We start from the raw sequence: 14,440 nt of genomic DNA on the forward strand, positions 1-14,440 counted from the left end.
GCCAGAAATAGGCTGCCACTCACACTACAATATTAAGCTCATTAACAGTCATCATCTCCGCTGAGACAATTCATGCTGTAAGTCCCTGTTGGTTCCCATGCACAGGAAGCCTGACTTTCATGGAAAGTACTGTACCTACAGAGCATAGGCACACGATAGAGGAGCAGATGCATATTACAGCCTCCACCGGCACAACCTATGCTACCCTTCTGGTTTGAACGGTTGGGCACCACTGACGTAATTAACTGAAACAGAACTGAAACGCTGATGCAGCAATACTACAAATGCTGATAAGTGAGACCGGAGTATGACTATGCTGATGTGAGCCAAGGACAACGTTACTAGTCTGACAACAGTACGTTGTACACAGCTGGATGCCACATCCCTGGATTTCAGGACTTGCTGCTGGAGTGGAGATACAGAATAAAGTAAATAAATGAATAAATTACAAACCTCAGAGTGTAGATAAAAGATAGTATTTCCTGACAAGCATCAGAAAGTACAGTATCTGACCACAGATTCTGCAAGAAGGAAGTCTGACAGGCAACCCTGTTAGGAATTATGATCAAAGCTGTGTATCTCATGAAACAACTAACAGAAGACGACTTCTGGAACCATCTGCCTCATCTACTTAGTCAAATTCTTAGCTATATAAAAGTATATTCATGGGAAACAGAACTATGGAATGAAGCACATCTTTTGATAATTTTCTAACCACAACGATTCTAAATGTGATGTTTATTAAGGTGTTGTAAGTACGTTTTTAGTCATAAAACTATGCAGCTCATGATTCAGTTGCCCTCTTTAGTAAGTGTAAGAAAACAAAGGTTCCTAAAATTCATCTCACTGTTCAACCAACATTAAGTGCAAGCAATAAATGCTTACCTATCCAGACGTGAAAACCAAAGGGAATCACTCAAATGGGCGGGTGACATCAAAGAGAATTATTAATTGAAAACTTAGCTTGAATAGCAATTTGACAAAAAATATGCCAAACTGAAATAGAAGTTAAGAACTGATAATTGAACCCAGAATTCACTAAACAGAAAATCTTTTCTAATTTATCCAGAGGTGTGCCTATTATACCAGTTTAAATGTGTATGTGTATAATGATCTAAAATTTATCCTCATTATTTCTAACAGAAGTAGAAAAACGTGTTTATGCGTATCTGAAAGTTCATCTAAGTATACTTTATCTAAAACATATATATATATATATACACGAGTCTGTATCGCTGTCACTGTATTTCCAGGCTGATTCTCAAGTATTCAGTAAGAGTACACAGCTAAATCCAACTTCTCGCTGCTGAAATTCATGGAATTACACGAAAATACAGCATTACACGAGATGATAATTTAACTTAGCTCAGACTACAACAGAGTTTATAGTCTGGCACTATTCTATATTACTTATTTACTTTTGTCAAACAAATGCAAAGCATTGCAAACAATTATTTAATTATTGTTTTTTGTCCTTACCTTCCCAGCTGTTGCAAAGTATTCACCATCAGGAGACCATGCCATCAAATGTACTGATACTGCAGTCCTAAAGAACACGAGAGCATAGTTTCAAGTTGTAAGTAAAGTACATTTATTCTATAGTATTATTCCATGTGTATTCAGTTGATTAAGCATTACTGTTCATTATTTAAATGAAATATATTAGTATTTTATAGTTGTTGCTTTAAGCATACTTTAGAAATAGCAGAAGCATAAAAAAATATTTGCTACAATGAAACAAAATATTTAGTATTTTCATGGTTTTACAGAAAAACAGCCCACGAAATAAGTTGTTTTAAGTACGGCAAGCCTAGGCTAGATCCGATGAGATCACAGATGTGAAGTTTGTCCCACCTGCTCCTCTACTCCCAGTGAAGCCAAGACAAATAGTATGAAGAAACGGAAGCGAAGATCTTTTAGATAATTTGTGATGCTATTTCTCTGTGACTACAGCTTATGGGTCAGCTGTCTGAAAGAGGAAAGCAGCCTATGCAGTGCTTTGTAGGCACAAAATCTAAAATGGTTTCAAAAAAGTCAAGAGAAAACAGGTTCTAGGCAGCTGCTTCCCAAGTCTGCACATATATAGAAATGGCTGGTCATGAAGCACTTCTGTAACATGGATCTCAACTAGAACTGGGTAGAAAGAGTTTCAGGACTCTCTTCCTAAGATTCAGGAAGCAGCTTTCGTCTTTATCAGTGTAGCATCCTGCTACTGCTCTCCTGTTCAGTCTCATCCAATTATCTCAGCAATACTTTCAAAGATGAGAAAACGGGGACAATGTTGACACATTGCCAGTCCTACAGTTTGGCTAAGCCTTTGAGTAGGTTATCTGGTGATAGGTCACTTGAAAAAGTGAGGAATTTTTGTTTGGAATAACTTACAATGTTTGAATTTTATGGTATTTTAAGCTGATTTAAAAGCACATCTTAAAATATGGTTTTGGAGAGAAGATAGGGTTGATATATGAGGTGGCATTGCAATTTGTCTTAGAATAAAAGTTATCTCACTCACTTGCACTGCCAGACACATTTCCAGTCATTTAGAACTGGGAGAACTTTATCATCTTTGATCTGATTGTCAGGATCATCATCTTCATCATCTTCTAGAATGTCACTAGATGGAGGGGCCCACAATTGCAAAAAGTCAGTTGCTGTCAGCAGCCTGTTACCTGAAAGTGAGTAATATCAAAGCTGTGAAACCAAGATGATGCATGTATATTGAAAGATTAAGCCTGCCATCATATTTTGTTGAGAATTATTCAAAACAGGTTGAAAACTCAACTTTCTAAAGTTCATTTTAAATATGATAGGGTATTCAATTATATTATACAGCTGTTTTTATTATAACATTTTGAATTTATAATACCTTTTAAGAAAGAACATCAAGGTTTTTTTGGTGACTTCAAATGATAACTCATATTTAATAATTAATGTTGCAGATGCTAAATAGCCATTCACATCTCAAATAAAAATACGTTGTTAGACATCTTATAAATATCTGTGTCTGGGTACATTGTTGACTTCAATTGTGATAAAATTCTATTTAAATGATTTTTAGTGGTAATTTAAGTCAGCAACTTAACACTGTTAATTCCCAAACTAAGATCTTGCACAAGAGACTCAAACACTTGGCACAGCACCTTCACAAATGCTACCTGTAGCCTCACATTCTATGCAACACTGCCTGAGAACAGATAATCTAAAATTTCCATATTCACGCTCTCACTTTACTACCATAAAAATAATTTGTGTTCAAGTTCTCCTGACCACAAATGTTGAACAAATACTTCACAAACATCACATTACCTTGAGGATCCCACGCCAGGTTGTAAGTCATGGAACTGAGGAAGAATTGCCCAGTTTTAAGCCACTGACACTTTAGTTGCTGTAGTTTAAAAACAGTTAAAAGATTAATTCTCACATCAACAGCAAAATACAAAGGTATCAGTATTTCTTTGTTTCTCTATGAAATTGCTATCAAACCTGTTGCAAAAACATTCAGAACCCAGTGGTGGATTGCTGAATCTAGTTTTAATAATGTCTTTTAATTGTTTTATAAAAATTAAATGCATCACAGAGTGCCCTGCGAACCAGATCTGGACCTGTCACACATACAAATATATCTGTAGGTTACTCTAAACTAGTTAGGTCATACATTTATAACAAAGTAAGGGATGGCAGTATAGATGCAACAAAGATTGTGAAACCTGCTTGAGAACATACTTAATGCTTGAGTGCTCGGCCACGGCTTGCTGTTAAAACAAGCCTGGGTACACGTACACAAGCCTAAGTCATATTTCTGTACCACAGACCTGACAACCTCTTCAAGTTAAAGAAACACCAACTTGTCACCATGTCATTCTAGTATGAGATTCAAGAACAAGATGTTGTTGTGAACTTAGGAGGAGTGCAGTCCCCAGTTTGATTCATGCAGCGGAAGATTCTACCCATCTGATTTTGTTATGGATGGTGGAAAATATTTATTCATTAGTCTTTTGTGTGTCAATGTAATATAATAATGATAACCGGCAGACAGACTTCTGCCTCTTCTAAGAGGCTAAACCGAATTACAATGATGAAATACATACTTACACAATTTCTTTTATGAGAATTTATACCAAGCGGTTCAAAAATGCAAACAGCGTTTCCATATGATGCTGCAATCTGAAAAAAAAATAATTGAAGACTCAAAATGTAAGGTTAGGAGATAAGTGTAACTGCTCCCTAGTATTCCAAAACAGCTAAAGAATTTCCAGTACCTCTTTTATGTGCTGTTCAAGAAAAGTGAAATGAATACAGATGTCATTAATTGTGTTATAGGTATACTTTCTTAACGAAGTTGAGAAATACATACTTCTGCACAAGCCCATCTTTAAGATTTTAACTCTAAGTAGGGAAGACATCTTGTTCAGTGGGATAAACACTGTCAATCAGATCTAATATATTCTTCTAGGGTAACTACTGTTAATGCATAAGGGAAAGCTGATGCCTTCACTACTTCTGCTCACATTCTCTCTACTTCACAGCTAACTAATAAATAAATTATTAGCATCTGGGTCTCAGTGTGTTCCCAGATTCCATTTTGTACCACTAAATAATAATTACAAGAAACAGGAGGAAATGTAATTCTATTTTGAACAGTTACATACATTTTGAGGGGAGAAAAATGGTAAACAGAAAAACTGAAGTACTTATATCACTCAACCCCTCCATTTCTTTCACAGAAACTTACTTCACAGAAACCTCCATACGCAAAATGGTCTTTATTAGGAATTTATCTGGTCACGTTCCTAATACTCATACGCTTATGAGTACTTTTGACTATCTTTAAAATTCCTTTTTTTCCCCCGAAAAGATTTTTAAAAGAAAAAACATTTAAGTTCTTCCCATTCAGAATCTGGTTTCCTCAATATAGAAATGACGTAAGAGTTTCACAACATTTATTATGAAATCTTATTTCCTCTTCGGGGGGAGAGGAGCCGGGGGGAAGGTTGCAACAACACACTCCCAAAGAAAAGAACAGACCGCGAGCTGAGAGTCCTGAATGCAGAACCACCCGGGGTTCATGGTGATCTTGCAGGGCCACCGGTGCAGCTGGAATCCCTCTTCCAGTCCCACTGGGACTGCACTGCTGCAGCGCAGGGGCTGTGCCAGCTAAACCTGCCCGAATCCTAACGAGGGCTTTCTCAATACTGCAGCCAAGTTTTAACTAGCTGATATTAGTAGGCAGTGACAACTGACACACAAAATTTGCTCAGTGCACTACCATAACTCACAGAAACTAGCTTTTTCTCAGCAATCTAAACTGTCTCTTTAGCATTGTTTATGGATTAAAAACAAAACCACAGAGCCAGTCAAGGGGCCATGCAGTTATGACAGCTTATACTGTAGCACTTCTAAACACATTAAACATGCCTAAGCTTTTCTGAAAAATAAAGTATTTCTAATTAATTACTTTGCAGGACACACACGCACATAGATGTATATGTATACATGAATGATTTATCCATGTCTTCTTTAGCTAGATGAAAGTATACAATAATGGAGACAATAACAATAATTTTTGTACCATTCCAGTTCTGATACTATACTGTAACTAATACATATTCCCACATTTTGTGAGACCTGTTATTGCAGGTCCTGGAAAGGAATGAAAACCATTGTTACAAGATGCCTCCTGCTTCCCCTTCCCCCTCCCCCTCCAAAACATAAATTACTATTAAACTGAAACAATTCTCTGAGTAACACAAGAGGTGGTACTCAAAGTTACAGATCAGTAAAAACTGATCTTTGTCATAAAATTAACTCATTAATACCATTAATGTATTATGTTGCTGTTTGAAAAAATCGGAATACTCTAAATGAAATAATTAAATTCTATACAAATTTATTAAAATCCTTACCCTGCCTTGTCGTTGCGAGCACTCCACACAACTGACCTGGATGTTTCCATGTTTAGCACCGGGAATAATTTGCACACATTCAAAGTCATTTGCCAGAATTACAATGTCACAACCAGAGCCATATGCCTGAAATATTTTTAAAAAGAAATACAATTAAAAAACAGTTTAAAAAAAACTAACTCAAAACTTACTAGACGACTTAGGTTTTTGAGAGAGCTGTGAAAATCCCCATTGAAACAAGATATTACTATGTAGCGGGTTTATTCCTCGCCAATTCAGTAGCAGCAGCAGAATAAGCAACAAGTGAAAACAGTCGCAAAGGAGACCTTAAATCTTCCAGGGTTTAAATCACTGCAAACAGAAACAGTAAAAAAAAAAACCCAACCCAAAAACCAAACCCCAAACTTATTCTAGAACTTAAGCTCTGTGTGTACTTTCACTTTTCTTTATGTTGTGGAGTTTTTTTAGGTTTTAGTTGTTTTTTCTTCTCCCCTCCAATGCTTGTTGCCTCTTAGAGCAAGGCAGTCAAGAGTTCACTATTCAGGTGCACTTATTATTGAATTTGCATACAAATGCCTTAAATATATGTGTCCTGCCCCCCCTGCCCTTTTTTTTTTTTTTTTTTTTTTAAGAATATTAAGTGATTCTTTTCTATAAGAATCCAATTTCTGGGCTTTTCTGAGTTTTTAGAAGTGCACCTTACGGTAAGACTGTAAAACAACAAAGATTTGTCTTGGATATATTGTGTCTTGTGCAATACACACTACAGTAAGTAATTTGTTTAAGAATAAGTTCTATAACAATGTTACCTTGCAGCACTTTTTACTGGCAGGCTAAATATACATCTGTCTGCCAACCTTTCCCCTGTCCTGGTATGCCAGAAAATCCTAAAAAGTTTAATCGCTCCAGATGATCTGCTCCACTGAACTCCCGCGTTCAGGCATAGAAATCCCTCCCTAGCATCAGTCTACCAATAAGCCTTTTTTAAAGTAAACAGTTACAGCTAGAAGTCTCTTTCCTTAAAGTAAGTTTTCCACTGATTCCGATACAGTAGGCAGAAATTTTACAACAGCTGAATTAAGCAGAGAGTGCAAGTCCTTAACAGTCAATTTCAGATGGCACAAAATTACTTTGTCATTTCAACTTGCCCCCTGCTTCTTTCACAATAATTTCCAAATTACTGAGTCCCAGCCCTCTCCTTTGAGGTCAATCAGTTTAAAGGCTACTTGTATTATTTTTGAGACGAGCATGAGAAGTTGTGAGTATTTCTATAGATTTACAGGACCAATGCCCGTTGATGGGCACACTAAGATAATGGTGCAAGATAACCACTGGAACTAAAACGGGCAATTTAGGTCTCATGACCTTCTATGTCTACTTCTAATCCTCCCGGGGAGGAGCGACAAGTGAGAAAGTCTGAAGAAAAAGGCTTGATTTAGTGAAAGTACAGTCACTGCTAAAACCAAGAAAGGAACAGCAATACAAGCAGCAAAGCAGAAACTCAGGCCTTAGAAATTAACGCACCATACAACTGCACACACAAAAATGAAAACTGCATACAAAACAGATTGTCTAAAAGATTTCCAAGGTCATCTCGCAAAAATAAAGTGATGCAGTGTTGTCTGAGTCCTCACGCCCACAACCATTGTTCTGGGAAGCTCTGAGGAACTGATACTGGAGTTATTCACGATGTAAGCAGGAGAGGGGGAAAAACCACAACTGGTTGTTAGAGGGAGATTATCTGTGTAACAGAATATCCCAGCTCCTTGATGACTAGGCTATGCATTTATTAGACCCATGGAAGGGAATAAGTTATTATTAAAATGGAATAGGATTATTTCCAGAAACTAAGGGAAAGAAAGATGAGATTCTGAGATAAGTTCTGGCATTGAACAGAAAGTCTTTCCATTTTGTTGTTTTCCTATTTTTTTATATTGGAATTTGTTGCAAAACAAACTCCACCAGCGGTGTGGAATGCTGGACAGGCCAGCAAATGTTCACAAGTAGGAAGGAAGAAGATGGAGACCAGGATGTCAATGCCCATAAGCAGACAGGAAAATCTGTCAACAAAAAATATGCCAACAGGGAGGATCTAGTCCGCTAGAGACCTTAGTCGGAACACGTTCCCAACAGCAGGGTATCAGCCTCCAGCTCCAGGTTCTTTGAGCAAGTGCCGTCTCTTGGTTCTGGGGCAATTTTCTCAGTGTAGATATTTATTCTGAGAATGTCTCTCATTTCTTGAAAGTATATTAAAGTATATTTACCTTAAATCTTAAATTTACTTTAAGAAGTACATTTATTATAGCCCCACCTTTGAGAAAAGGTGTCCCCTCCTTTTAAAACAACCGTTCACTTTTTCACATTTACAGTCTCCAAATTTCTCAAAGCAGAAAAGGTCAATATACTTTTCTGTACTGAAAGATATTTCCATATTTCACATTATACGTCTAAATACAAGTTTTCCATTTGATTACTTTTATGAGGCTTTTCTAATATACTCAATATATTAACATGTTTATACTTGAACAGAACACATTTCTATTAAATCCTCTTTTCATTTTGTCCTTCCACTCCTTAAGCTGGTAACAAAGTAGAAGCACCCTACATTGGCAAAGAATAGGGAAGTGTCATAATATTTAACATCAGTAGTCCCTTCCTAAGGATTCAGCTGACAACATCTTCAGGGAGATCATTCATGCCACCACAGGTCTCTCCTGCCAGAATAACAGTGGACACAATATTTGTGGCAACAGACTAACAATCTGCATAGCCTGATAAAAGGAATGGAAAATCAGTAAGCCATACAAAAAGGAAAGACGGAAAATAAGATGCTGTGAGATACTGTAATGGACGAGAGCAGCATAGAGGCCTTAGATAAACAGAATTATAAGCAGTCACTGAACGAAACAAGCGCAGTAGAAGCCACCCACGTGGAGTATCTGCCAACCTCCATTTCTAATGTCACTGATAACTTCAAAGAGAAAATTAAATGGAGTTGCAAAACCGCCAGAACGCGAGGATGACTTGCAGGATCCATAAGCAACTAATAAGCTGTATTTTGCCAATGTCTGCTCTAACTCTCAAGATCTGGGACCACTGAAATGAACAATGACAAAGCTCTAATTGAATGCAGGAGCACCAGACAGAAGTAGGACATCGTGTCCTACTGTAAGAGTTTATGCTATATCCTCAATTTTCAGATAGTACAAAAGCAGCATGTGCATCTTTCTTTTTCAGCTGCCTGTGTTTTCCGTTTCGGTTCTCTAATTTTAATGTTGAACACTGGAACTAACAGACAGGGAAACAATTATTCCTTCACATTCTCATCTTGTTTTTTCTTTATATATTTTTCTCTGTATAAAAAATGATTCTTCTCTTTCTATAACCTGCAACTCTACAAATTTGTCATAAGTGAAATAGACCAGAAGTCCTCAAGTTCCAGGGTGTACTATTAGGGGTACAGAGGTATTTCAAGATGGTAAATGATGTGGAAGAAACAGAATCAGCTCATAAACATCTAAAATTACATAAATTAATTAAAATCTGTATTTAAACCTGAATTAAAGCCAGTATTGGCCTTATAGTACTCCTCCAGTATAACAACACTTATCCTCAAGTTTCTGGCTATGGATAGTGAAATCATAAGGTGCAGAAATTCCTCCACCTTCCTATTAGTGATGAAGACACCTGAATTCTGAAACATTTCCAAGCTCTCAACAGACAACATTTATACTTCCATCCTCCCCTGGCTAAGTACGAGTAGAATTACATACACTTAATGCAAACTAGCAAAATAACTGAGGAAAGAACCCCAACCCACTACTAGCCTGTGGCCTGTAGCACAGGCTTTCCCAAATTGACATTTGAGACGAATTCATGATTCAATACTTTACAATATGCTTACACCCAGAGCTTCAGAGAAAAAAGAACATAGTAAGGATTCAGATGTTAAGCGTCTGTAATCCAGTTCACATAAACATGACACAGTGGAGAACATACACATATACGTAAGTAGTAATAAATAACGAGAGGGATTTGCAAATAAGGGTTTTAATAAGTAATTTTTCAAGAAGGATGAAGTAGAGGAGAACCCTACACAGCAGAGAAAACCTATTCTCAGTTGCTGTATCTTGTGGACATAATGGTGCAGATGAAGATTTGGCTGTTTTCAATGGGGTAAAAAAAGTTTACACAGGTGTGGGAGACTTTCATCCGCAACAGCTTCTGAAATTCATTACACACAGTCCCAGGCCAAGTGTCAGTACTGGCATGGAAGACTCCGAGAAGCTTGTCCTTTTCAAAAATGACAATGATTTTTTTTTCACTTCTATCAGAAAAGTTCTTATGTACAGATACCCCTAAAATCCGATATTCTGATTTTTCATTAATAATGTTTAGAGTTCTGTATTTTGTGCATTTATTGATACCTCTTACAAGAAATAAATATTCATTATCTTCTGTTTGTGGGACACTAGCCGGAGCTTGGAATTTTTTGGAATTTTTATACTTATAGAATCTAGCCTTTAGGTAATTGACATACCTATGGATTTTTTTTTTTTTTTTTAACCCTAGACTAACGTTACTACATTCTGTTCAGAGTTTCAGGGGGAAAAAATCAACCCAGAAGCTTGGACAAAGGGCAGAAGCCATATAAACAGAATCAGAAGAGCTCGTCTTCTTTATCTGAAATCACCTTGCTCCACATCACAGAAAGTCAGGTTGGTAACATACATCCCACTCAGAGTTAGGGTCAGTGACTGAAATTGGCTCAAGGTAAAACGGCCGCTTAACAACAAAAGCTAAGTGACATCAACCACGGTTTGAAAAATGCCGTTTACTACCTTTTAAAACTTATTAGCTGCCAGTTAGACTATGAGGTTCAAGTAACATACCCTTCCTCTGTCTAGGCAGGGTGTGTGCTGTAAGGCCCTTCTGTACCAAGCTCAACCCTGACCTTCTGTAAACTCATTTGTGAAACACGGTTAACAATATTTGCTGAAATGAGAACATGAAGCAACAGCAAGTTGAATAGTGCACAGAATTATTAGCAGAAATGACAAAACCAGAACTCCTGTCATTTAGTACTTAAACCCTTTGCTCATGCAGTGTCGTTTTTGGAGCTCAGATGAAGGGAGCCTGAAGAGACTGCCTGGTAGAAAACAGCATTATGAAGCTATTTTGCTTCTAATCACCCTTCAAACAATTTTTCCCGTATATTACCCACTCTACTAGACTGGGTGCAATACAGCTACAACATCCACAAGCCAGTTTGTTAACCAAACATATCTGTGCTTTGTCCCTTATTTGGGAAATGCTAGACGTATGTCAGGATTGCTGCTGGCAGATGTGGGAGCATAGGGAGGAAAGAACGCTATATGCATTTCAGATAAAGGACTGACAAAACCTTTGTAGCCAACCTACAGCAACTGTCTATTTCTTTGGATTTGTTTTGCTTTATGGAGTCACTAATACTTGTTTTTTAGCAGGTAAAGAAAAATTAATGGGAAAATTATTTCTTTTCCCTTTCTTATTCTCAGAATAACTAGATGACTTTCACCAAAGCTTTAAAAAAGTTGAGGCAGAACGTGTTATCATCTTAGCTCTAGCTACGCTGACTTGGAAATTAAAAGCTTACCTTTATCCCCAGGAAGGAGTCATGTAAACAAGCCAAGAGCAAACCACAGAGGAAAGGAAGGATGAAGAAGAACCTGAGAATTGCAGTGTCCCTAATCAGGTCAAAAGAAAACATGTTCCTTCTCTCAGAATCCTAAGATTGCTGGAGTTAAGCATCTAAAGCAAGTTCATCTTAAGAGGACATTTCTCCTCCTCCTCAAAAACAAAGGAAATAGCTCCAAAACTATTAACTAGTGAATACGTATATACATGGACCCGAGCTGTTATTCTACTGTTAAGTGGAGTAACTTTAACACGAGCGATTCATTTTGGCACACAAAAAAAGCGGTATTTTGAAGTCCCTGTGATGAATCAGTTGTAGCAATTTTGAACTAGTTCTCACACATTTTAAACGAATGCCCTAACATCAGCCAAAACATAAGCAAGCACATGCGCACACAAACAGTGGCTCCTCTGCCACAGCCCAACTTCATATGGATTCATCTAGGACCGCACATACTGTGTAGATCTCCCTTAACCTCTTGCCTTTTACGGCTCTGCTGTGTTCTAGAGGCTGACAGGTACTGGGTCTTAAGAGCACGTCTGTAGAGTCAGGCTCTGTCGCCAACACAGATGATCTCTTGCCTAAACTGCAAATCCTGGTTCAGGATCTGAGTTAAAGTTATGACTCCAAACAGCTTAATGGTTTGGGGGGACAAAGCGATGTCAACACAGCGTTACTGATGTCGACCAACAGAATTTAAGGTTAGGCACTAACGAAAGTGACACCTGTGGCGGATGGTAGACTGTGATGCTACTGAGAGTCACACAGGTGACTAATTTCCTAAGAATCTGGATATAAGACCCCGAACTGTTTGCAAGCAGGTGTTTTTAACTGTATAGTTTACTATAGGATCAAGGTCTAGAACAGCAGGAAACAATACCACAAATACAGAGAAAGGAGAAAAAGGCAAGAAGAAAGTTACAGCTGTGGAAGTCCAGAAGATACGTTTATTACAACATACTTATCCCTTTAGCTCCTTCTTTACTGTATTATAAAAAATGGGATGCAGCAGCTAGGGAAGACAGTGAGGTCTGTTATACGCAGTTCCATAGTTAACATGCTGCCAAAGGCTTCCACTCTTTTTTGTAAAATGTGACTTTTGCTCTTGGAAAATTCTTGTATAAACCGTAATACATATTATTATTCATTTTTGATGTTATCAAAGCTATCATGAGAATTAGCATAAAGTTGTCTTTTATAATACCAGTTGATTGACTTCTCAAATTGTCACAGCAAAAAGAAACACGTTAGAATAGGAATATGAGTAAACGACTGCTTATATAAATATCAAAAGTAACAGAGGTCCCTTTAATAGCAGTATGGCTGCATAGCAGCAGAAATACAGGCAGACACGGCACCTTTTATTTCCTAAGGCTTTCAAGCATTCGTCACTGAAATTAGACATCTGTGATAATCTAAAGTAAGCTTTGAATGTTTGACAAGTCTGCTGACGGGTATCTTTGACTAAAAATGATGCCCTGTATCATTTAGCTTGGAATTGGTTTGTGCCTGGGATATAAGCTGGCAAATGTTAATACAAAATCTAATGAGACAATTTATTCCCAAATAATAACATACTGATTAGATGATAGTATGCAAAACACTGCGGAAGCTGATCACTCCTTAAACTCAGAGAAGCATATCGTAAGGCAGAAAAGTGGGAACTGACATTAGAATTGGCAAAAACAGCCTGTGGTTTATAAACAGATTTTATTATATAAACTACTGGACCCTTGAAATCTACTTAGCGTGTCTCTTTCCACTTCTTTCCTCCTCTAGTTTAAGAGGTGCATCTGACAAATTTGTGTTTTCTTAACCACAGCCACTGCGGCCAAACGCTCGTCAACAGCGGCCAGGCTTTGCAAGAAGCCTAGTGCAACAGCCAGTCTTCCCTTCGCAGGAGGGCCGCGCGCGCACAACAGCACCCGGCAGAACCTGGGGACGCACAGTGCGGGGGTTTCCCTGGCTCCCTGCGCGAATTCAGCCCATCCACCGAGCGCTGGCGAGCGGTGACGGGCGCACCCGCGGATCCCAGCCTCCATCTGCGGCTGCACCCCGGGAAGAGCGAGCAGCGACAGCCCGCCCCGAGGGCGCAGAAGGCGGCGGGGTCACGCCCGTCTCCTCCCGACCCGCGCTGCCCGGGAGCGCCCCGAGGCCCCGGGGGAGCGTTCCCACCCCGGCCTCCACCGCCCCGCGGCCCCCGCTCGTAATCCCCGCCTGAACTACCCCGGTACAAGGGCCCGCAAACCGCCCCGCCCGTACCCCCCGCCCCGGCAGGTTAATTCCCCCCCCCAGCCCCTCCCACCGCTCCCCTCGGGCCCACAAAACACCCCCCCCTTCCCCCACCCCCGCCCGCCTCAGCCCGGGCGCCCCCGCCTTCTCCCCCCCCCCCCCGTTACCGTGAAGGGGACGTCCTCAACGCTGCCCACCGAGTAGCAGTTGTCCCCGGGGTTGACGGCGCCGGTGAGCACCTGGTGGAGATGCATGGCGGCCGTTCCCCCCCTCTCCCCGCCCCGGCCCGGCGCCGCTCTCCTGGGGACGGCGGCGCCGCGGCCGCCGCCTCCGCCGGCAACGAGCGGAGGAGACCCGGATGGCTCCGCGCTCCCGCCCGCCTCGCGGGCCGAGGCCCCGCTCGCTGCCGCCGCCGCGAGCGCGCGCCAGGGAGGGAGGGAGGGGGAGAGGCGGCGCACGCGCCGGGCAGCGCCGGAATCAGGTGAGGCGCGCGCAGGCACCGCCCCTGCGCGAGGGGCGGCCGCCGGGGAGGGCCGGGGAGGGCCGCCGTGCGCGCGCCCGCGCGGCGCTTAAAGCGGGGCGGGGGGCGCGGCCCGGCCTGTCGGTGCGAGGTCCGCGGCGGCGGGGG

The 14,440-nt window shown here is 40.3% G+C and overlaps 1 protein-coding gene across 2 annotated transcripts in view; it reads right to left on the reverse strand.

The window, feature by feature from the left end:
- Positions 1–14,103, reverse strand: part of DMXL2 (Dmx like 2) — a 54,664-nt gene extending 40,561 nt beyond the window's left edge. For both annotated transcript variants that reach the window (XM_076347781.1, XM_076347780.1), the window contains exons 1-6: positions 13,980–14,103; positions 5,904–6,029; positions 4,093–4,164; positions 3,307–3,385; positions 2,513–2,669; positions 1,480–1,546 (exon numbers count right to left, since the gene is read on the reverse strand). In XM_076347781.1, the coding sequence (XP_076203896.1) occupies positions 1,480–1,546; positions 2,513–2,669; positions 3,307–3,385; positions 4,093–4,164; positions 5,904–6,029; positions 13,980–14,066 (588 nt within the window). In that variant the 5' untranslated portion in view covers positions 14,067–14,103. The remainder of the gene's footprint in view (positions 1–1,479; positions 1,547–2,512; positions 2,670–3,306; positions 3,386–4,092; positions 4,165–5,903; positions 6,030–13,979) is intronic.
- Positions 14,104–14,440: the final 337 nt, after the last annotated feature.

Source organism: Aptenodytes patagonicus, chromosome 10 (assembly GCF_965638725.1).
Source record: "Aptenodytes patagonicus chromosome 10, bAptPat1.pri.cur, whole genome shotgun sequence".
NCBI classification, from domain to species: Eukaryota; Metazoa; Chordata; class Aves; order Sphenisciformes; family Spheniscidae; genus Aptenodytes; species Aptenodytes patagonicus.